Source organism: Cherax quadricarinatus, chromosome 35 (assembly GCF_038502225.1).
Source record: "Cherax quadricarinatus isolate ZL_2023a chromosome 35, ASM3850222v1, whole genome shotgun sequence".
NCBI lineage: Eukaryota > Metazoa > Arthropoda > Malacostraca > Decapoda > Parastacidae > Cherax > Cherax quadricarinatus.
The window spans coordinates 9334140-9358768 of record NC_091326.1 but is presented as its reverse complement, the minus strand read 5'-3'; the positions used below and the strand labels follow the sequence as shown (position 1 = coordinate 9358768).

At 37.7% G+C, this 24629-nt stretch overlaps 2 protein-coding genes across 3 annotated transcripts in view; one reads left to right on the top strand and one right to left on the bottom strand.

Annotated features, from left to right (window-relative positions):
- Window positions 1-21852, bottom strand: part of LOC128694997 (uncharacterized) — a 31659-nt gene extending 9807 nt beyond the window's left edge. The window contains exon 1 of one of the 2 annotated variants that reach the window (XM_053785383.2): window positions 21721-21852. The gene's annotated coding sequence lies outside the window, so the exon portion shown is untranslated. Of the gene's footprint in view, window positions 1-6452; window positions 6726-21720 lie in introns of those variants that run through there. The other variant, XM_053785381.2, reaches the window with a different exon arrangement.
- LOC128695045 (uncharacterized) lies at window positions 1133-22672 on the top strand. Its single transcript, XM_070091516.1, has 10 exons — window positions 1133-1258; window positions 5968-6020; window positions 6588-6780; window positions 8014-8198; window positions 13175-13187; window positions 13739-13840; window positions 14177-14233; window positions 17006-17061; window positions 19587-19776; window positions 21738-22672. The coding sequence occupies exons 2-10, from the start codon at window positions 5969-5971 to the stop codon at window positions 21952-21954; spliced, it is 1065 nt and encodes a 354-aa protein (XP_069947617.1). The 5' UTR covers window positions 1133-1258; window position 5968; the 3' UTR covers window positions 21955-22672.
- The last annotated feature ends 1957 nt before the right edge of the window (window positions 22673-24629 follow it).

Genomic DNA, 24629 nt, shown 5'->3' with positions numbered 1-24629 from the left:
TGACCCTCGTGCAGTCTTGATGGCCCTCGTGCAGTCTTGATGACCCTCGTGCAGTCTTGATGACCCTCGTGCAGTCTTGATGACCCTCGTGCAGTCTTGATGACCCTCGTGCAGTCTTGATGACCCTCGTGCAGTCTTGATGACCCTCGTGCAGTCTTGATGTCCCCCGTGCAGTCTTGATGACCCTCGTGCAGTCTTGATGACCCCCGTGCAGTCTTGATGACCCTCGTGCAGTCTTGATGTCCCCCGTGCAGTCTTGATGTCCCCCGTGCAGTCTTGATGTCCCCCGTGCAGTCTTGATGACCCTCGTGCAGTCTTGATGACCCTCGTGCAGTCTTGATGTCCCCCGTGCAGTCTTGATGACCCTCGTGGAGTCTTGATGACCCCCGTGCAGTCTTGATGACCCTCGTGCAGTCTTGATGTCCCCCGTGCAGTCTTGACGTCCCCCGTGCAGTCTTGATGTCCCCCGTGCAGTCTTGATGGCCCCGGTGCAGTCTTGATGTCCCCCGTGCAGTCTTGGTGTCCCCCGTGCAGTCTTGGTGTCCCCCGTGCAGTCCTGATGACCCCCGTGCAGTCTCGATAACCCCCGTGCAGACTTGATGACCCTCGTGCACTCTTGATGACCCTCGTGCAATCATAATGAACTTTGTGCACTCGTTAAGCTTTCAGTCCAACGAATCCCACACTGTTTGATGCAGTCAGGATGGGACGACAGCATCCTGACCTGGGACACTAGAAACCTGCTGGGTTTCTAGTGTCTAGGCACAGAAGACCTGGGTCTTAGCCCGGCCTCACGAGGTGTGATTCAGAGGCAGGCTCCGGGTTAAATATATCCCAAACAGTACAAAAGCTTTGAGGAAAACTTGACTATTTATTAATTTCGTATATACAGGAATATAGCTCTCGTGTCTTACACTCGTGTCTAAATAGCAATAATAAAAAAACATTCTAGAGCTATCCCAAAATAATTTTTACAATGGATTTTGGCCTTACTTAGGCCTAATTATAGAAAGTAAAATGGAATGGAACAGAAATAACAATTAACTTTTTTTTTTATGAATGAGGAAGAGGCGGTAAATTTAGTTGCAAACAGTGGCCAATGAGAAGGTATATAATGAGTGAGTTGCTGGTGGAAGCATTCCACCCTGGTTCAGGTCCAGCTCCTCTTTTCTGCTGCTGCTGCTGCTTATAATTTAATAGGAGTTACGAGGAGACTTTTGTGTTCTCTGAACAGTGAGTTAGTGGTGACGTAGTCCAGGCAAGTGTTACGATATACAATAATGTTGCAAGTGTCTGGTGTTTAGAACAAAAAATAAATGGAGCATTACGGTAGGCATATTGGCCTATGCTAGGCAGGTCCAGCTGACACACAGGCCAATGTAACACTCTCTCCAGTGTTATATTGGCCTATGCTAGGCAGGTCCAGCTGACACACAGGCCAATGTAACACTCTCTCCAGTGTTATATTCGCAAGTATTCGACTCAAGAAGCTTGCGAGCAGGCGGAACCTTTCGACAATAAAGATACCTAAGTGCTGCACTTGTATCTTATTCATCCACTTCTTAATATTGCCTACAATATATAATATTATATTCATCACCATTCTCTGTATATTTTCCAACTCATCTGTGTCCATTCTATAACATAGAGCTGAAATGAGCACCATAATGAGGCCTTATTGCACTGGTAAGCCCACACGGTGGGTCAAATATCTCCTAGAAGTTACCTACCTCACATATGTGCCTCTATCTCCTCCTCTTCTTCTTCTTCTTCTTTCTCTTAGTCTTCTTCCGATGACTGTATACATATGTTTCTCATAGTTACATTAAATGCCAATCTTTGGTCAATGTTGTTGCTCTGTTTTAATGTTAGGTCACACTACCAGCAGTGTTAATGTTTGTTAAGTTACACACTACCAGCAGTGTTAATATTTGTTAAGTTACACACTACCAGCAGTGTTAATGTTTGTTAAGTTACACACTACCAGCAGTGTTAATATTTGTTAAGTTACACACTACCAGCAGTGTTAATGTTTGTTAAGTTACACACTACCAGCAGTGTTAATGTTTGTTAAGTTACACACTACCAGCAGTGTTAATATTTGTTAAGTTACACACTACCAGCAGTGTTAATGTTTGTTAAGTTACACACTACCAGCAGTGTTAATGTTTGTTAAGTTACACACTACCAGCAGTGTTAATGTTTGTTAAGTTACACACTACCAGCAGTGTTAATGTTTGTTAAGTTACACACTACCAACAGTGTTAATATTTGTTAAGTTACACACTACCAGCAGTGTTAATGTTTGTTAAGTTACAAACTACCAGCAGTGTTAATGTTTGTTAAGTTACACACTACCAGCTGTGTTAATATTTGTTAAGTTACACACTACCAGCTGTGTTAATGTTTGTTAAGTTACACACTACCAGCTGTGTTAATGTTTGTTAAGTTACACACTACCAGCTGTGTTAATGTTTGTTAAGTTACACACTACCAGCAGTGTTAATGTTTGTTAAGTTACACACTACCAGCAATGTTAATGTTTGTTAAGTTACACACTACCAGCAGTGTTAATGTTTGTTAAGTTACACACTACCAGCAGTGTTAATATTTGTTAAGTTACACACTACCAGCAGTGTTAATATTTGTTAAGTTATATATCACCAGCAGTGTTAATATTTGTTAAGTTACACACTACCAGCAGTGTTAATGTTTGTTAAGTTACACACTACCAGCTGTGTTAATGTTTGTTAAGTTACACACTACCAGCAGTGTTAATATTTGTTAAGTTATATATCACCAGCAGTGTTAATATTTGTTAAGTTACACACTACCAGCAGTGTTAATGTTTGTTAAGTTACACACTACCAGCAGTGTTAATGTTTGTTAAGTTACACACTACCAGCTGTGTTAATATTTGTTAAGTTATATATCACCAGCAGTGTTAATATTTGTTAAGTTACACACTACCAGCAGTGTTAATGTTTGTTAAGTTACACACTACCAGCTGTGTTAATGTTGGTTAAGTTACACACTACCAGCAGTGTTAATGTTTGTTAAGTTACACACTACCAGCAATGTTAATGTTTGTTAAGTTACACACTACCAACAATGTTAATGTTTGTTAAGTTACACACTACCAGCAGTGTTAATGTTTGTTAAGTTACACACTACCAGCAGTGTTAATATTTGTTAAGTTACACACTACCAGCAGTGTTAATGTTTGTTAAGTTACACACTACCAGCAATGTTAATGTTTGTTAAGTTACACACTACCAGCAGTGTTAATGTTTGTTAAGTTACACACTACCAGCTGTGTTAATGTTTGTTAAGTTATATATCACCAGCAGTGTTAATATTTGTTAAGTTACACACTACCAGCAGTGTTAATATTTGTTAAGTTATATATCACACTACCAGCAGTGTTAGCATTGTTAATATTTGTTAAGTTACACACTACCAGCAGTGTTAATATTTGTTAAGTTACACACTACCAGCTGTGTTAATATTTGTTAAGTTACACACTACCAGCAGTGTTAATATTTGTTAAGTTACACACTACCAGCTGTGTTAATGTTTGTTAAGTTACACACTACCAGCTGTGTTAATGTTTGTTAAGTTACACACTACCAGCTGTGTTAATATTTGTTAAGTTACACACTAACAGCTGTGTTAATATTTGTTAAGTTACACACTACCAGCTGTGTTAATGTTTGTTAAGTTACACACTACCAGCTGTGTTAATATTTGTTAAGTTACACACTACCAGCAGTGTTAATATTTGTTAAGTTACACACTACCAGCTGTGTTAATATTTGTTAAGTTACACACAACCAGCAGTGTTAATATTTGTTAAGTTACACACTACCAGCTGTGTTAATGTTTGTTAAGTTACACACTACCAGCTGTGTTAATGTTTGTTAGGTTACACACTACCAGCTGTGTTAATATTTGTTAAGTTACACACTACCAGCTGTGTTAATATTTGTTAAGTTACACACTACCAGCTGTGTTAATGTTTGTTAAGTTACACACTACCAGCAATGTTAATGTTTGTTAAGTTACACACTACCAGCAGTGTTAATGTTTGTTAAGTTACACACTACCAGCTGTGTTAATATTTGTTAAGTTATATATCACCAGCAGTGTTAATATTTGTTAAGTTACACACTACCAGCAGTGTTAATATTTGTTAAGTTACACACTACCAGCAGTGTTAATGTTTGTTAAGTTACACACTACCAGCTGTGTTAATATTTGTTAAGTTATATATCACCAGCAGTGTTAATATTTGTTAAGTTACACACTACCAGCAGTGTTAATATTTGTTAAGTTATATATCACCAGCATTGTTAATATTTGTTAAGTTACACACTACCAGCAGTGTTAATATTTGTTAAGTTACACACTACCAGCTGTGTTAATATTTGTTAAGTTACACACTACCAGCAGTGTTAATATTTGTTAAGTTACACACTACCAGCTGTGTTAATGTTTGTTAAGTTACACACTACCAGCTGTGTTAATGTTTGTTAAGTTACACACTACCAGCTGTGTTAATATTTGTTAAGTTACACACTACCAGCTGTGTTAATGTTTGTTAAGTTACACACTACCAGCTGTGTTAATATTTGTTAAGTTATATATCACCAGCAGTGTTAATATTTGTTAAGTTACACACTACCAGCAGTGTTAATATTTGTTAAGTTACACACTACCAGCAGTGTTAATGTTTGTTAAGTTACACACTACCAGCTGTGTTAATATTTGTTAAGTTATATATCACCAGCAGTGTTAATATTTGTTAAGTTACACACTACCAGCAGTGTTAATATTTGTTAAGTTATATATCACCAGCATTGTTAATATTTGTTAAGTTACACACTACCAGCAGTGTTAATATTTGTTAAGTTACACACTACCAGCTGTGTTAATATTTGTTAAGTTACACACTACCAGCAGTGTTAATATTTGTTAAGTTACACACTACCAGCTGTGTTAATGTTTGTTAAGTTACACACTACCAGCTGTGTTAATGTTTGTTAAGTTACACACTACCAGCTGTGTTAATATTTGTTAAGTTACACACTACCAGCTGTGTTAATATTTGTTAAGTTACACACTACCATCTGTGTTAATGTTTGTTAAGTTACACACTACCAGCTGTGTTAATATTTGTTAAGTTACACACTACCAGCAGTGTTAATATTTGTTAAGTTACACACTACCAGCAGTGTTAATATTTGTTAAGTTACACACTACCAGCAGTGTTAATATTTGTTAAGTTACACACTACCAGCTGTGTTAATGTTTGTTAAGTTACACACTACCAGCTGTGTTAATGTTTGTTAAGTTACACACTACCAGCTGTGTTAATATTTGTTAAGTTACACACTACCAGCTGTGTTAATATTTGTTAAGTTACACACTACCAGCTGTGTTAATGTTTGTTAAGTTACACACTACCAGCAATGTTAATGTTTGTTAAGTTACACACTACCAGCAGTGTTAATATTTGTTAAGTTACACACTACCAGCAGTGTTAATGTTTGTTAAGTTACACACTACCAGCAGTGTTAATGTTTGTTAAGTTATATATCACCAGCAGTGTTAATATTTGTTAAGTTACACACTACCAGCAGTGTTAATATTTGTTAAGTTACACACTACCAGCAGTGTTAATGTTTGTTAAGTTACACACTACCAGCAGTGTTAATGTTTGTTAAGTTACACTATCTAATGTTTGTTAAGTTACAGCAGTGTTAACATCACCAGCAGTTTAATGTTAAGTTACAAATCACCACCAGCTGTGTTAATGTTTAAGTTACACATCACCAGCAGTGTTAATGTTCGTAAAGTTACAAATCACCAGCTGTGTTAATGTTTAAGTTACACTTCACCAGCTGTGTTAATGTTTGTTAAGTTACACATCACCATCAGTGTTAATAATTGTTAATCTGGTTGCAGGATGAAGTGGCTGTTGGTGTGTGTGGCAGCAGCTCTCTGTGGCGTTGCGCAAGGTCAGGCATCTCTCTCTTCCACCCATACGGATTTAGTGCTTCTTTTCCAAAATAAGTAAATGAAAAGTAAAGTAAAAGGACACAAGTGCAACTAATGTGACATTTTTATTGTGGTAACGTTTCGCTCTCCAGGAGCTTTGTTAAGCCGTTACAAACAGTAATAACAAATGTATGGCATCGTAAAATAGCCTACTCAAGTATATTTGCTAATTGTTGTTGTATGTAACTCTTTACTAACCCACAAATTATGGATGGAAATCTACAGCTGTAGATGGAAACTCATTTACAACTTAAGTTAGTTGTAAATTTTTGCATCAACATTATAGTAGAAGTCTGATTTACTGAGATCAATAATGTCTACCTTGCCATTTGTATGTTGTTTTTGTAGGTGTGTGTACTGCCCTAGTGTCTTTGTGGTGGGTCAACACTCACCTCTTGGTCCTGCCTGAAACTCTTCGATTGCCGCATGTAGACAATTGTGGGCTTGTAGACTCATCTGAGGAATATGCGTTGTCAGACTCATACGGGATTAGTGCTTCACACCATGACTATAAAAGTTCTCCACAGGTCGGAGTGAAGATGATGCGAGGATAATAGCAGCCAGGTCGACCAAGACAGCCATCTCTCTCACCACCTCCACCACCGTCACCCCCTACACCTGCGCCTTCCTCACCAACGCTGCCGTCTGCCAGAGGCGCCGCTACCGACGCTACTCTGCCCTCACCCCTGATGAAGCCTCAAACGGCATGGATAAGATAGAGTGAGTGAAAGATACATACAACGAGAGGCGTATATTCTCTCGGTCTACAAACATTATCTCTCAGTCCACAACAAGCTGTGTGGATAAAGTAGTGGATATATGCTGAGTTTATTTTAATCCCTATTTTAGGGATTAAGTTATATTTGAGTAATGGTGAATATGTGACAAGTATCGTTAAAAGCCTCTCGATTTCACGAGGGTCATTAATTTAAGGCTGCATATATCCTGCTTGCCATCAGTCAAAATTACTTTAATCCCTAAAATAGGAAGTTCAAAAAAACTCTCACCGTATATGCAGACATATGCACCTCTCTGTGTATATATTGTCGACACAATAAACCAACTGTTATAATAATGTTAGTAGAATTACCTACAATATGTTAGGAAAAAAGGACACATGTGCAACTAATGTGACAGTTTATTGTGGCAACGTTTCGTTCTGCAGGAGCTTGACAAAGCTCCTGGAGAGTGAGACGTTGCCACAATAAAATGTAGCATTAGTTGCAAATGTATTCTTTTCCTAACAAACCAACTGCTATACAAAACACTGGTAACGAGCAGCCAGAAGATGTACCAAACAGGTCTTACTAAAAAATATTCACTAGCGATCCAATCCCCTCTATTTTCAGACTTTCCTTTCTCCTATTACTGGCTAGCACTCTAGACACTCTCTACTGGACAGTCAGCACTCTACACTCTCTACTGGACAGTCAGCACTCTACACTCTCTGCTGGACAGTCAGCACTCTATCAGCGTTAACAGGCTTGATTATTATGTATGTTGTATAATGGGTTCCGAATGATTCCTTGTTGAGATTCCTAAATCCTACTCTGAGATTTGCCAAACGATTGTTGGCTTCATATTTTATTTAGCTGGTGTGAGAGTCTGGTGTTACACTGGGCACTATTCTCACCTCTAAGTCAGTTTTTCCTTTAAGTCTGTAGCCTCTGTACCGCTAGTTTATACCCCGTTTCCGGTTTTCTTGCTTCTACAATCTTCATGACGCGTTTACCTATATGCTTACTTAAACGTGGTTGCCAGGATCGAGTCTCTGTTCTCGGCCCCGCCTCTCAAGTTTCTACTTACTAGATCATGCCCTCCTACTGTAACCTTGAGGGCCATGTCGTACTTACTCCTTAAACTATGTATTATATGGAATTAAAAGAAAAAGTTTATCAGATATTTTGTTATTGTTGTTGTTATTATTATTAACATTATTATTATGACCTGCAGCGGACCACTAGAAGGGTCACTGTTGGAGTCAGACCCCAGCAACCGTGAGGGCCGCATCGCCATCACCATCTGGACCACCGTCACCACCATCTACACGGTCACCTCCACCTCCATCAACAGCGCCACCACGTTCTCCCTCTCCTTCTACTGCACCGTCAACGGCGCCTCCTTTCCCCCCGCCTGCGGCTAAGTGCTGACTCACAACACTCACCCTAACACAAGATCTTTCCTTGGTGTGTGTGTCAGGCGAGAAGGTTCCTTCCCACACTCACCTGCCGTCCATCCTGCCTTATACCAACAAGTTTTATCATGTTCTTTCTCAAACTTGAATTACTTCGTAAGCTTCTTACTGGACACGTGCCACCCTGTGAAAGATCTCGTTACAACCTACTTTCTGCTGATTTGTAATATTTCTACCAACTTAATTATTTTGTATATTGCTCTTTAAATTATTGTTAGGGGTCAGTTATGTACATATTTAAATATACCGAATTGTTTTACATTTAAATATTTATGCCAACATGAGTTATTTTATTTTCCTGAAATTTAAAATCAAAATAGTACATTTGTGACCGAGCCTAGGTAGTAACACTAGGCCTAATGAGTAAGACAAGGCCTAAGGAGTAATACTAAGACTATTCAATACGACCAGCATTATTCATACAGACTTATCGTACGTCCCGTTTTGACCGGAATTGTCTCGGGTTGAAAGTCCTGTCCCAAAGTCCTGGTCAGTTTGTCATTTTGTCCCAGACAGAAACACAGCAGCAGTAAAAATAAAATAAAAACAGAGAAATACGAAAAACAGAAATTACAATAAATATGCTACATAGCATATGTGTGCATGTAGATGCACCTTGGTTGACAGGTCACTCTGCTGCCCTGAATCAATTTAAGGAACACAATATTTCTGTAGCTAACTTCAGCTGAAAGGTTATTATCACTGATGAACAATGTATGATCTCAGGAAAGAGGTAGAATGACTTAAGCTACAGTAAAAGGGATAATGTGCTGCAATATAATATTGATTTAGTGGCAGTAAGTTTTATGAGAAAATGAGAAATAACAGGTTTGTTCTAGTGAAATATACGACTGGTTCGCCAAAGAGTGATTCCATACTTCATGGTTTTTTTTTTCATTATGTAGTCCTTAATAGAGAAACTGGTACATTTTAGCCATTATTTGCTTGCATTACCTGGAGTTACCTGGAGAGAGTTGCGGGGGTCAACGCCCCGGCGGCCCGGTCTGTGGCCAGGCCTCATGGTGGATTAGGGCCTGATCAACCAGGCTGTTACTGCTGGCTGCACGCAATCCAACGTACGAGCCACAGGCCGGCTGGTCAGGAACCGACTTTAGGTGCTTGTCCAGTGCCAGCTTGAAGACACCCAGGGGTCTATTGGTAATTCCCCTTATGTATGCTGGGAGGCAGTTGAACAGGCTTGGGCCCCTGACACTTACTGTGTTGTCTCTTAACGTGCTAGTGACACCCCTGCTTTTCATTGGGGGATGTTGCATCGTCTGCCAAGTCTTTTGCTTTCGTAGTGAGTAATTTTCGTGTGCAAGTTTGGTACTAGTTCCTCTAGGATTTTCCAGGTGTATATAATCATGTATCTCTCCCGCCTGCGTTCCAGGGAGTACAGGTTTAGGAACTTCAAGCATTACCTGGAGTTTACCTGGAGAGAGTTCCGGGGGTCAACGCCCCCGCGGCCAGGTCTGTGACCAGGCCTCCTGGTGGATCAGAGCCTGATCAACCAGGCTGTTACTGCTGGCTGCACGCAAACCAACGTACGAGCCACAGCCCGGCTGGTCAGGAACCGACTTTAGGTGCTTGTCCAGTGCCAGCTTGAAGACATTAAACATTAAAGAAAATATACCTACTTTATATTTCAAGTATATGTTTTCTTTTCAAAATCTTAAAAATGTCCCGTTTTGAGTTAAAGAAATTATGATAAGCCTAATTATGCATCAAGACTGGAAATATTTAGTAATACTAGGCCTCTGTACTAGAACTATGGTGAATGGGAAGTATTAACTTTGATCTGAGGTAAGAGGGGTACCTCCCATTCTTTGGATCAAGAACCCTTCACCAGGAAACCTCCCTTGAGGGAGAGGCTACACCTAAAATGTCGAGCACTATGACCCCTACGAGTCTAGTGCTTTCCGAGATGCTGTATGACATCTACTAGTTTAATTTATTATTATTATTATTATTATTATTATTATTATTATTATTATTATTATTATTATTATTATTAAAATATTATTAATAAAACAATATTATTATAAACTACCAATCAATTTATAATTTACAATAAGTTAGAGCCTAGGTCTATAGGACTAATTTGTAGGCATAATTAATCTAATTCCACTAGTGACCAGCAGCGCCCTTGGCTGTCTTTGATGTAGCATGCGTTTAATATTCCTTAAAGAATCATTACACACATTTAGGCTTCATGCACAGTCTACATGTTACTTATTTACTGACTGTCTACATATTACATATTTACTGACAGTCTACATGTTACTTATTTCCTGACAGTCTACATATTACATATTTACTGACAGTCTACATATTACTTATTTACTGACAGTCTACATATTACTTATTTCCTGACAGTCTACATATTACATATTTACTGACAGTCTACATATTACTTATTTCCTGACAGTCTACATATTACTTATTTACTGACAGTCTACATATTACTTATTTACTGACAGCCTACATATTACTTATTTCCTGACAGTCTACATATTACATATTTACTGACAGTCTACATATTACTTATTTCCTGACAGTCTACATATTACATATTTACTGACAGTCTACATATTACTTATTTACTGACAGTCTACATAATACTTATTTACTGACAGTCTACATATTACTTATTTACTGACAGTCTACATATTACATATTTACTGACAGTCTACATATTACTTATTTACTGACAGTCTACATATTACTTATTTACTGACAGTCTACATATTACTTATTTACTGACAGTCTACATATTACTTATTTACTGACAGTCTACATATTACATATTTACTGACAGTCTACATATTACTTATTTACTGACAGTCTACTTATTACTTATTTACTGACAGTCTACATATTACTTATTTACTGACAGTCTACATATTACTTATTTACTGACAGTCTACATATTACTTATTTACTGACAGTCTACATATTACATATTTACTGACAGTCTACATATTACTTATTTACTGACAGTCTACATATTACATATTTACTGACAGTCTAAATATTACTTATTTACTGACAGTGTGCATATTACTTATTTACTGACAGTCTACATATTACTTATTTACTGAGTCTAAATATTACTTATTTACTGACAGTCTACATGTTACTTATTTACTGACTCTACATATTACATATTTACTGACAGTCTAAATATTACTTATTTACTGACAGTCTACATATTACTTATTTACTGACAGTCTACATATTACTTATTTACTGACAGTCTACATATTACATATTTACTGACAGTCTACATATTACTTATTTACTGACAGTCTACTTATTACTTATTTACTGACAGTCTACATATTACTTATTTACTGACAGTCTACATATTACTTATTTACTGACAGTCTACATATTACATATTTACTGACAGTCTACATATTACTTATTTACTGACAGTCTACATATTACTTATTTACTGACAGTCTACATATTACATATTTACTGACAGTCTACATATTACTTATTTACTGACAGTCTACTTATTACTTATTTACTGACAGTCTACATATTACTTATTTACTGACAGTCTACATATTACTTATTTACTGACAGTCTACTTATTACTTATTTACTGACAGTCTACATATTACTTATTTACTGACAGTCTACTTATTACTTATTTACTGACAGTGTGCATATTACTTATTTACTGACAGTGTGCATATTACTTATTTACTGATAGTGTGCATATTACTTATTGACTGACAGTCTACATATTACGTATTTATTTACACAGTCTACATATTACTTATTTACACACAGTGTACATATTACTTTTCTCTATCTTTTTCTACATATTGAGAGGGACTTACATTCGTGTATCGTTGATACTATACAGGGGCGACGCCCCCTGGTGGATGGTTTTAAAAATCAGGGAGAAGGCAAGCTCAGAAAAAATCAAGGAAAGGGGAAGCTCAGAAAAATAAGTAAAAAAGGAAGCTTGGAAAAAATAAGGAAAAAAGTAAGCTCGAATAAAGTCAGGTTAACGGGAAAGCTCGGAAAAAATCAGGGAAAATAATGCTGTGAAAAAAATCAGGGAAAAATAAAGCTCTGAAAAAATTCAGGGAAAATGGAAGCTCGGAAAAAAAAAAAAAAACTCATGGAAGGTTCCTTGATGTTGGTGAGGGGCTCTTGATTTAGAGAATTGGATCTGTGCTTCAGTTCCCCGAATTAAGCCTGAATGCCTTCCACATCCCCCCCCCGGCGCTGTACAAACCAATGGGTTTAGCGCGTCCCCCCTGATAATAATAATAATAATAATAATAATAATAATAATAATAATAATAATAATAATAATAATAATAATAATAATAATAATAATCGGAAAAAAAAATCAGTGCTGAACTTTGTTTACAAATCAGCATCAGTGGACACAGTTCTTCCGATGCAGATAAATAAATAATATTTAATGGTGATTGTAGCAAGTGTGTTTATTTTCCATATGTGCTTCATTACATCAGTTTAGCTTTATATCTTTATTATGCACCCCATACCCATCCTGTGTGAGGTAGTCTCTAGAGTAGTGATTTTTTTTTAACGTAAAATTTGTTCGTTAAAGAAAACGAGTGAATGGCGAAAGAAGATAGAAAAACACTAATTTCGATATTTATTCTTCACCCGATTACTTCAAAACTTTCCAAAAGCAGAACATAAATGATTACATTTGTTTGGCGAAAATAAATTTTTATTTGTTATTACATATTGTTGTGGTACCCGGGAGAGGACAGCCAATAGTCTATCAGGATACATAAATATTTTAATGGAGATGTCCTGGTTAATGTTTTATGTAGTAAAATATTTCATCTAAGCTAATTGCCTTAACGATAAACTAAAAACTACTTCCCTTAACTGTTACTTTAAGACTGACACGTCCGACAGGGAACAAAGCAAGGTAAACAGCATAAATAAATGTAGAACGATTGATATTCTGGAGTATGAGAGGACCGCTGAGTTCCAAAAGACTGCCGCATTACTTGGCCGTCTAGTTCCAAAAGACTGCCGCATTACTTGGCCGTCTATGTGAGGTACACACCCTGCACACACGCAGGATCCTGCTATGGAGCCGAATTTAACATGAACCAAGGTAGGATGCCAGCTCCTAGACTGTAAATTCAACGCTGTAAAATGTTAATTTGCAATGTTTTAGCTACATGCACACTTTTATGGTCGTCTTCTGGCATCACCTAGTGATTTTATATGTTTTTTCAAGTCCATTAATTTAATCTAAAAGCACCATTCTCTATTTTATGTAAATGTCTTCTAAAAAGACACTTGTGGTTGGATCAGTAGCATCCTGGCTATCTCTTTAAGGTGCTGAATCCTAGAAGGAAGAGGTCTTGAGGTTTTCTTCCCTAGGATGCGATTCACAACAACCGCTTAACACCTAGATATGTGTCTATTTACTGTTAGGTAAACACAGTCAAATGTAAGATTTGCTCACAGGTTTCAGTTCGTCTGGGGATTAAACCAAGATCCTTCAGTGAGTCGAGTTCTCTACCATGGAGATGGTTACTATCTCACCAGTCCTCTCGCAGATAATCTCCAGTATACTTTATAAATATAACAAACCGGTCACGTTTCGTTTCCTTCAGTACCCGCACAGGGAAACTTAACAATTTAATTAGCATGTGTGTTTATACTTGAGTCAGGTTTTACCCTGGGTTTGCACGTTCTATGTAAAACTTTTATCATCCGTCCACCGATTACTTGTTGAGGCTGGAGTAACGATATCGCTAAAAGTAAATAAATGCCAGATAAGCTGCTAATTACCTTGCCACTGTGACATACACCCGTGGGTGAGGAGGAAGCGCTGAATTCAGAATCTATATATAACGTGTGGGACTAACATAGTAACATATAACAAGCCGTATACCGTGGTAGGTATATAACAACATTCACTCTCGAAGGCGCAGTCTATCGTCGTCTTAAGACATTCAGGTTCACAGAGATAACTTTAATATTACGTTAAGTTTGTATACTTTTAAAATTCAGTATATATTTTGAACTTCTGCTCTATGTAGAAGTTTTAGACTGATTGTTTACATTCACAACCCGCAGTCTGTACAGTGCAGGAAGCTTTGAACAACATTTTGGGGAGCTCTTGATCATCAGATAATGATCTAGTGCGGTGCGAAACGTTGTCTAAAGTCTCCTATAAAAAAGTAGTTAGTTATGAATGGTTTCAACCACGTTACTCTGATTTCTATTCTTCAGTTACGACTATAATTCGTGATATGAAAGTGATAAATAACAGTAGATTCGAAGCCTCTGTCGTCACTTCGACCCACCACTTAACCAGATTGGGGAGCGTTAAACCCGTAGAATTATACAGCGCATGTGGGGGGGATGGAGGTATTCAGGCTCAATTCAGGGAGCCGGGGTACAGATCCAATTCCCCGCACCAGCGTCAAGGAACCCCCCTTGAAGAGTCACTTAACCAGAACCTCAAACCCATTTTCAGAAGCCTTACACAAGACAAGACGAACCTAAGCAGTGAGAATTGAATCTCAAAGAACCTCTAAACAAAGTTGAGGCGTCCAGTGTCTTGGTGGACTCGGGTAGTCAGACTTGACGTCTCCCGCCCCAAAAGACATAAGAATTTTTGGAAGAAATCACAATAAAACGTGTGATTGCAGATATGTGACAATACCATACTGAAAATAGAAAATAAAACCTGGGCACATACATGTGCTTTCACACATATTTTCAGAGGAAAAGCTAATCCTCTGAAGATATGTGTGTAAGCGCATGAACGCTCAGGTTTATTTCTTATTTCCACTACGATATATATATATATATATATATATATATATATATATATATATATATATATATATATATATATATATATATATATAATATATATATATATATATATATATATATATATATATATATATATATATATATATATATATATATATATATATATATATATATATATGTACCACCTCTAGAACTGTTCTAGGGACCCTCATCCTCAGAGAAAAGACTGAAGTTGCTTCAGGGAAACCTCAAGGTTCTCCCTGAAACTGTTTGAGAATTTTCTCCTACCACCCCTTATATATGATAAATATTTTATTTAAAGACAAAATACATTGACAAAACATTCACAAAAATACAAAAGAAAGTAAAACAACGTAGATATATACATGTATATATAATAAAAATAGTGGGAAGAAGAGGACGGGTACAGATGTTTTAATTCAATATTATTTTTATTGGGGAAGCACTAAACTGCCTAGTCTAAAATAGAAGGCAAATGTGAAAAGTGATTAATAGACAGTGTTTTTTGCGCATGGAGGGAACAGGAGTGTGAAGGGAAATTGAAATTCTGGGAAGTTGCAAATAAAAATGCAGGTATTTCCAGCCAAATGGCAGAATAGTGGTTTTTGAGCCTTGAATGCTGAAGTGGGGGACGCTACTTTGAAAACCTCATTACACGAACTTGTGTTTTCTTAATTATGCTTTATACACGCAACTTGTGTTTTCTAAAACGCCCGTGTGAACTAGTCAGCCTAAGGTGTAATGGAGGCTCCCTCCTCAGTCCTCTAATTGTACTTCGATTTCTGATCAACCTGATGGCAATCACTCACGTGTTTCAATAAAACGATAAATAAGGATACGAGGAATGATGAAGTGTACAACGAGAGCAGTGTGTAGGACTGTGTTAGCATCTAGTGTATCTAGGGTAGAACAGTAAGCTGGCTCAATTAGCACAAGGAGTATTTGATCTTCCGTCCGCTAATGACGATCAGTGTTAGTTAACCCTGTTGGTATATCATGATAGTTTCCAATGAGAGAGTAATCATCAGTAAAATATTAACTGAGTCTGGGGCTTCCATCACTTCGTCTAGTCACATAGCGTTCTTGTTAGTCATTCATCTTGTGACTACTCACCAATGACACCATAACTGTCATAGACTTATGGTGTTACTGCCATAGCCTAGTAGTATTATTGTCAGAGCCTTATAGCGTTACTGTCATAGCCTTGTAGTTATTGTCATAGCCTCGTAATATCACTGTCAGTGCCTTGTGTTACTGCCATAGCCTTGTAGTTATTGCCATAGCCTTGTAATATTACTGTCAGTGCCTTGTATTACTGTCACAGCCTCGTAATATTACTGCCAGTGCCTTGTATTACTGTCATAGCCTCGTAATATTACTGTCAGTGCCTTGTATTAGTCATAGCCTTGTAGTTACTGTCATAGCCTAGTAATATTACTGTCAGTGCCTCATGTTACTGTCATAGCCTTATAGTTACTGTTATAGCCTCGTAATATTACTGTCAGTGCCTTGTATTACTGTCATAGCCTCGTAATATTACTGTCAGTGCCTTGTATTACTGTCATAGCCTCGTAATATTACTGTCATAGCCTCGTAATATTAGTCAGTGCCTTGTATTACTGTCATAGCCTCGTAATATTACTGTCATAGCCTCGTAATATTACTGTCAGTGCCTTGTATTACTGTCATAGCCTCGTAATATTACTGCCAGTACCTTGTATTACTGTCATAGCCTTGTAGTACTGTCATAGCCTCGTAATATTACTGTAAGTGCCTTATGTTACTGTCATAGCTTTGTAGTTACTGCCATAGCCTCGTAATATTAGTCAGTGCCGTGTGTTACTGTCATAGCCTCGTAATCTTACTTGACACTCACCTAAATATTATTTGTCTGTAAGTAACGTAGAATTGTTTCTCTTGCAGCATGAAACTGCTTATTCTCGGCGTCTGCCTGGGCGTCCTCTTCTGTGCAGCTCACGGTAAGTGCTCCAAATGTGAAATAAATTTCTCAAATTTATTATGCTATTTGTTGTAATGAGGTAAATGCCATTTGTCTCAGTAAACTCTTAAAAAATCCAACTTTTGCTATTCTTAAGACTGACTCATTAGTTTTATATATATATATATATATATATATATATATATATATATATATATATATATATATATATATATATATATATATATATATATATATATATATATATATATATATATATATATATATATATATATATATATATATATATATATATATATATATATATATATATATATATATATATATATATATATATATATATATATATATATATATATATATATATATATATATATATATATATATATATATAATATATATATATATATATATGTCGTGCCGAATATGTAAAACTGGTCAATTAGCAAGAACTCATTTAAAATTAAGTCCTTTCTGAAATTTTCTTTTATACGTTTAAAGATATATTTTTTCATTAATGTTAATGTAAAAAAAAATAATTTTGCACCAAAAGTATCTTAGAAAACTTACCTAACCTTATTATAACAAGAACAATTTATTTTAGCCTAACCCAACTAAATATATTTTAGATTTGTTTACAGTAATTTAATACTAAACAAACACAGTGAAATATATTTTTTTCGTTAGGTTCAGAATGATTTTGGCAAAATTATTGCATACACAAATTTTCACTTGTCCTATATGGCAAGATGAGCGTTGCTATTTAAGCCAAGATCGCAAGTTCTGCCTATTCGGCACGACATAAATATATATATATATACATATATATATATATATATATATATATATATATATATATATATATATATATATATATATATATATATATATATATATATATATATATATTAGGCTTGATATGAGGAAGAGGAGGGCACTTCCAATTCATTAAATCACGAGCCCTTCACCAGGGCCAGGAACCAACATCCCGATAACAAGCATCAAGATAAAAGCCACAAGGTTGTAGAACGTATGTTAAAGATCTACACAGTCCTACACGTAATATAACACTACACAGAACCCTACATATTATACAGTAATACGCTGCCCTACACGTGATAAAAGCCCTATACAGACTCTACGCTTTCATAAAGCACATATGATACAGCTCTACAAAAGACATACACTTGATATATTTCTACACATTCTATACACATCCTACATGTGATACAGCCCTACACATGGTACGTCACTACATCCTACACGTGATACAGCCCTACACATGATACAGCACTACATCCTACACGTGATACAGCCCTACACATGATACAGCACTACATCCTACACGTGATACAGCCCTACACATGATACAGCACTACATCCAACACGTGATACAGCCCTACACATGATACAGCACTACATCCAACACGTGATACAGCCCTACACATGATACAGCACTACATCCAACACGTGATACAGCCCTACACATGATACAGCACTACATCCAACACGTGATACAGCCCTACACATGATACAGCACTACATCCAACACGTGATACAGCCCTACACATGATACAGCACTACATCCTACACGTGATACAGCCCTACACATGATACAGCACTACATCCAACACGTGATACAGCCCTACACATGATACGGCACTACATCCAACACGTGATACAGCTCTACACATGATATGGCACTACATCCTACACGTGATACAGCTCTACACATGATATGGCACTACATATCACTACACATGATACCGCTCTACACTAGTCCTACACACGATACAGCTCCTACATATGATACAGCCCTGCACAGCTGCCCAGGATATAACTCGATACAGAACCCTACACTAAATATATACACAGTGAAGCGACATCCCCTCCAAAAAGATCTTTCTTTACTTTTTCTTGAAACCCCATAAATGACGCCCACTGACCCACCGTAAATACACAGAGGTGTATCTCAGTGTATTTACCGTGAGATTTATTTAACCCTTATTTTATGGATTAAAGTATTCTTGACAGGTGAACAGGTTATATGTAGTCTTACACAAAGAAAATACAAATGGAGACGTTAAATAACTATTAGTTAACCGCAGAAGTTAACGGTAAGGATTAATGTTCGTAAGTATTTATGATATGTGAAATTGATATCCTAATGGTGAAGCTGCGCCGATTATTATTATTATAATCAAGGGGGAAGCGCTAAACCCGGAGGATTATACAGCGCCTGGGGGGGGATGTGGAAGGCATTCAGGCTTAATTCGGGGAACTGGAGCACAGATCCAATTCCCTAAATCAAGAGCCCCTCACCAGCATCAAGGAACCTTCCTTGAGGGGAAAGCTGCGCCGAGAAATTGGTGCCATATTTACACTAAGTCATCACTGTAACTTGCTTACAGATTTTGTAATCTTTTGACTACCACCCAGAAGGTTGGTATCGGGTGAATGAAAAAAAAAAAAAGCTGTTAGACTAAATGTAGACGATACGCTTTAAAACATTTCACCAACCAACCACATTTACCTCTCTGACAGCTCGTGACAGTGATGATCTGAGGATCGTGGCAGCCAGGTCGACCAAGACTGCTGTCTTCCTCACCACCTCCACAACGACAGCGCCTTTCACCTGCGCCCTGGCAATAGGTACCAACGTCTGCCAGAGGCGCAGCTACAGACGGTACCGTCGCTACACCAACATCGAAGACACGCCCGTAGGCACATTTGAGTGAGAGACTATTATTATTATTTTTTATTATCACACTGGCCGATTCCCACCAAGGCAGGGTGGCCCGAAAAAGAAAAACTTTCACCATCATTCACTCCATCACTGTCTTGCCAGAAGGGTGCTTTACACTACAGTTTTTAAACTGCAACATTAACACCCCTCCTTCAGAGTGCAGGCACTGTACTTCCCATCTCCAGGACTCAAGTCCGGCCTGCCGGTTTCCCTGAACCCCTTCATAAATGTTACTTTGCTCACACTCCAACAGCACGTCAAGTATTAAAAACCATTTGTCTCCATTCACTCCTATTAAACACGCTCACGCATGCCTGCTGGAAGTCCAAGCCCCTCGCACACAAAACCTTTACCCCCTCCCTCCAACCTTTCCTAGGCCGACCCCTACCCCGCCTTCCTTCCACTACAGACTGATACACTCTTGAAGTCATTCTGTTTCGCTCCATTCTCTCTACATGTCCGAACCACCTCAACAACCCTTCCTCAGCCCTCTGGACAACAGTTTTGGTAATCCCGCACCTCCTCCTAACTTCCAAACTACGAATTCTCTGCATTATATTCACACCACATTGCCCTCAGACATGACATCTCCACTGTCTCCAGCCTTCTCCTCGCTCCAACATTCATCACCCATGCTTCACACCCGTATAAGAGCGTTGGTAAAACTATACTCTCATACATTCCCCTCTTCGCCTCCAAGGACAAAGTTCTTTGTCTCCACAGACTCTTAAGTGCACCACTCACCCTTTCCCCTCATCAATTATATGATTCACCTCATCTTTCATAGACCCATCCGCTGACACGTCCACTCCCAAATATGTGAATACATTCACCTCCTCCATACTCTCTCCCTCCAATCTGATATCCAATCTTTCATCACCTAATATTTTTGTTATCCTCATAACCTTACTCTTTCCTGTATTCACTTTTAATTTTCTTCTTTTGCACACCCTACCAAATTCATCCACCAATCTCTGCAACTTCTCTTCAGAATCTCCCAAGAGCACAGTGTCATCAGCAAAGAGCAACTGTGACAACTCCCACTTTATGTGTGATTCTTTATCTTTTAACTCCACGCCTCTTGCCAAGACCCTCGCATTTACTTCTCTTACAACCCCATCTATAAATATATTAAACAACCACGGTGACATCACACATCCTTGTCTAAGGCCTACTTTTACTGGGAAATAATTTCCCTCTTTCCTACATACTCTAACTTGAGCCTCACTATCCTCGTAAAAACTCTTCACTGCTTTCAGTAACCTACCTCCTACACCATACACCTGCAACATCTGCCACATTGCCCCCCTATCCACCCTGTCATACGCCTTTTCAAAATCCATAAATGTCACAAAGACCTCTTTAGCCTTATCTAAATACTGTTCACTTATATGTTTCACTGTAAACACCTGGTCCACACACCCCCTACCTTTCCTAAAGCCTCCTTGTTCATCTGCTACCCTATTCTCCGTCTTACTCTTAATTCTTTCAATAATAACTCTACCATACACTTTACCAGGTATACTCAAACTTATCCCCCTATAATTTTTGCATTCTCTATTGTCCCCTTTGCCTTTATACAATAATAATAGCTATTGTTATTATTATTAATGGGAAGTGCTAAATCTATATAGGGGTCATGGTTGAATCTCCCTTTGGAAGAATTAGACTAGGGTAAACAAAAAAATGACAAGCATTTAATATTTTTGAGGGTAAATTTCAATATGGCCCATATGGGTTTAGTGCTTGCCGTGTGTAATAATACTGTTTAATGTGTGATGCTTGCAAGGGCCCCCATGGCAAAGGTCACTTTGCTTGACCTTTTTATGAGTAATCTTAGGTAATTTACAATTGTGTAAGACAGTAGGAATAATGTAACCTTGTGTAATGCACCTTAATGAACTTATTTACGTGCTTACTTTACTTACTCACTTTTACTTGACTTGGAGGTCGTCAGCACTGGACGGTACACTAAGGCAGGACGAGGCAGACAAGTTGTCCCTTATTGACAGCCCGGCTAGAGACCCACGCATCGCCTTAACCGTCGTCTTCACCTCCTCCTCCACCTACACCGTCACTGCCACCTCCACTAACACAGCCGTCACCTTCTCCTTGTCCTTCTTCTGCACAGTTAATGGAGCCAGCTATCCCCCACGATGTGGTTAGCTGAGGCTGGGACGCTGACTGAAGGACAGGACCAAGACTCTCAGTGTGCGGGTGTTTACTTTATTACATTCACGAGGAAGTACTAAACTCATAGATGGTCATACAGCGTCTGGGGTAGGGGAAGTAACAAGGTTTGATCCAGGGAACGGGAAGGTAGCTCGAGTTCCTTGGACGCAGAGGCCTTCATTAGCATCGGAGACTCCGAAAAAACCTTCCAGCTAAAGTATATTTTTTTCAGGAAACTGAAAATTTTCACACTTTTGCGGTGGGTTTAGCAGTTTCCAGGATTATAATAATAATCGTCATATTTATTTTCAATGTTCCATTTTTTAACTTGATTCAAAATTTTCAGATAATGAATACTCTGGCTTTATTCGTTGTTTACTTTTTTAACTAATAAATAAATCCGCGGAGCAGCGAGGCTGTGCTACCTGATCCTCCAACCTGCACACTGGGAGTCTTAATACTTTTATGATGGCCAATTCTTTCAAGACAAGTTTCATTTAATTTATAATCGTTCATGTAATATGTTCAGATAAGGGTCAATTATGTAAATATGAGAATATATACATATTTAATATTGATTTGACTTTCATTATGAATTTACCTCAGTGACCATACCTTCCACAATTTTCTTATGAGATTTATCTTCAGCATTAGTTTTGTTACTTTCTTAAAATTCACAACTATTCTACAATTTAAAATGAAAACGGGAATGACATATTGATAATAATATTCTTCATTTATATTTAATATCGATAATCTCTTATTCATTCCAATATACACTGAAATTTTTACCAGTGCGACAGCGGGTGTTTGTGTACAGCAAAGAAAAAAATAGAATTCGTATATAATGAACGATAAAAGATCTAGATGTGCTTCAGTTGAGGCTCGTCTAAAAAAAAAAAAGAGAAATCCCTATATTCCACAAGCCCAGCCCCCTCTACTTCAGTGATCCAAGAAAGGGATCCCTGTATCCCATACGCCCTGCCCCCCTGTACCTCGGTGATCCAAGAGAAATATCCCTGTATCGCATAAGCTCAGCCCCCTCTACCTCAATGGTCCGAGAAAGGTATCTCCATATCCAATTATACATCAGCATTAAAGGTTTGAAGCCAATCAAAAGATATATTTTCTAATTGTTAAATGGATTAAATGAATTGTTAAATGGAGATCAATGTCACAATTAGCTTAATAAAATTGGCAAATTTTAATATATGCAGTCCATTAACAATGTGAACCTTCAGTTGAGCAAAATACACCAGCCCATGAAGTTACATCAACTGTACAACCCAGGAAAGCAGGAGCTTAGAGAGGGCCGTTCCTGGCTTTAGCAGTTGTTAGACCATTACGACATGGTCGTGAATGCACTGGAAGACACCCAAGGTTTAGGAAGTGATCACCTCAGATTTATGTCTCTAGTTTTATATTCGTTTGTGTTCGACTGAAGAAGCCTGTTGTGCAGGTATTTTGTTAATAAAGATACCCAACTAATGTGCATGTGTCTTATCCTTCACCTTGTCATAGTTGTATAACACCATAATATGACACCTGTCTGACACAGCAATACCATGGTGTCTTGGTGCAAGGGAAGTCCTCTGCAACTCCTTTCCTAAATAACTGTTTAGCCTGATCTACTTCCTCTAGCAGACCTCGCTCGCCTGTGATGTCACCTCCAGCTGCTGCACCTCATTTATATTCCAATATATAAAGTCTGGTCGACTGCCTCTGCTTCAGGCTGAAGGAATAACTACCTGCTATCAAGGCTCAGGGACTGATCATCTCTTAATTATTTTTACTTGTCACTAGTGTTAGATTCAACTGTATTCAACCAAAAAAACTTGCTACACAGGTGAAAATTTTCAGCAATAAGATACCCAAATGTTGCACATGTGTTATATAACTACTACGGGTTTAGCTTTAACACTCCCATTAAATTTGTTTAAGAACTCATTCTAACTTTACCTCACTAAACCTACATCATATACACGTTCTAACACAATATCTCCTTTTGTATAACTAACACTTATTTTAATCTAATCTTACATAAAGCAACCTCAGTTAACCCTACCTGCCATAACCTTACTCAACCTAACCCCACGTACCTTAAAATAACCTAATCTCACCTATCCTCATTCTAACAATCTGTTATAATCTAACCTCACCTGCATAGGCAGTCCACCTGGTGGAGATGTCTCCATCTGCCTCCAGCATCACTTCCACCTCCTTTCAACCCCATCCCCCCCTGACCTCCTCTAGAGACCCACCCACAACAAATGGTGTTCCCAAGGGCAATAGTATTGCCTTCTTGGTTTAATATGATCCCTAGGTACCAAAACGGTGGTGGAAATTTGGTTATTTTCACTCTGGCTATGTGTGATGAAGGACCAGGTCGTATGTCTTGCTGCTGCTGTGATCTGAGTGGCGTTGAGGTCATTGACTCTTACACGTGGCACTTACCTCAGCATCCTCCAAGAAAACTGATTGCTTAGACAATGAAGGTATCTTTATCTAAGGAACTGGAGCTACTTTGACCTGACTGATTACCTCTCATTCATTAGAAGCTGCATGACCCTTGGCGCTTCCCTGTAATAATAATATTAATAATAATAATAATAATAATAATAATAATAATAATAATAATAATAATAATAATAATAATAATAATAGTAATA

Excerpts from the sequence above, each read along its gene's own strand:
- LOC128695045 (XM_070091516.1), top strand. The coding sequence starts at position 5,969 with ATGAAGTGGCTGTTGGTGTGTGTGGCAGCAGCTCTCTGTGGCGTTGCG. Across the intron at positions 6,021-6,587 it reads TCTCTGTGGCGTTGCGCAAG|GTCGGAGTGAAGATGATGCG; the intron begins GTCAGGCATCTC and ends AGTTCTCCACAG. Across the intron at positions 19,777-21,737 it reads ACGCCCGTAGGCACATTTGA|GTCGTCAGCACTGGACGGTA; the intron begins GTGAGAGACTAT and ends CTTGACTTGGAG.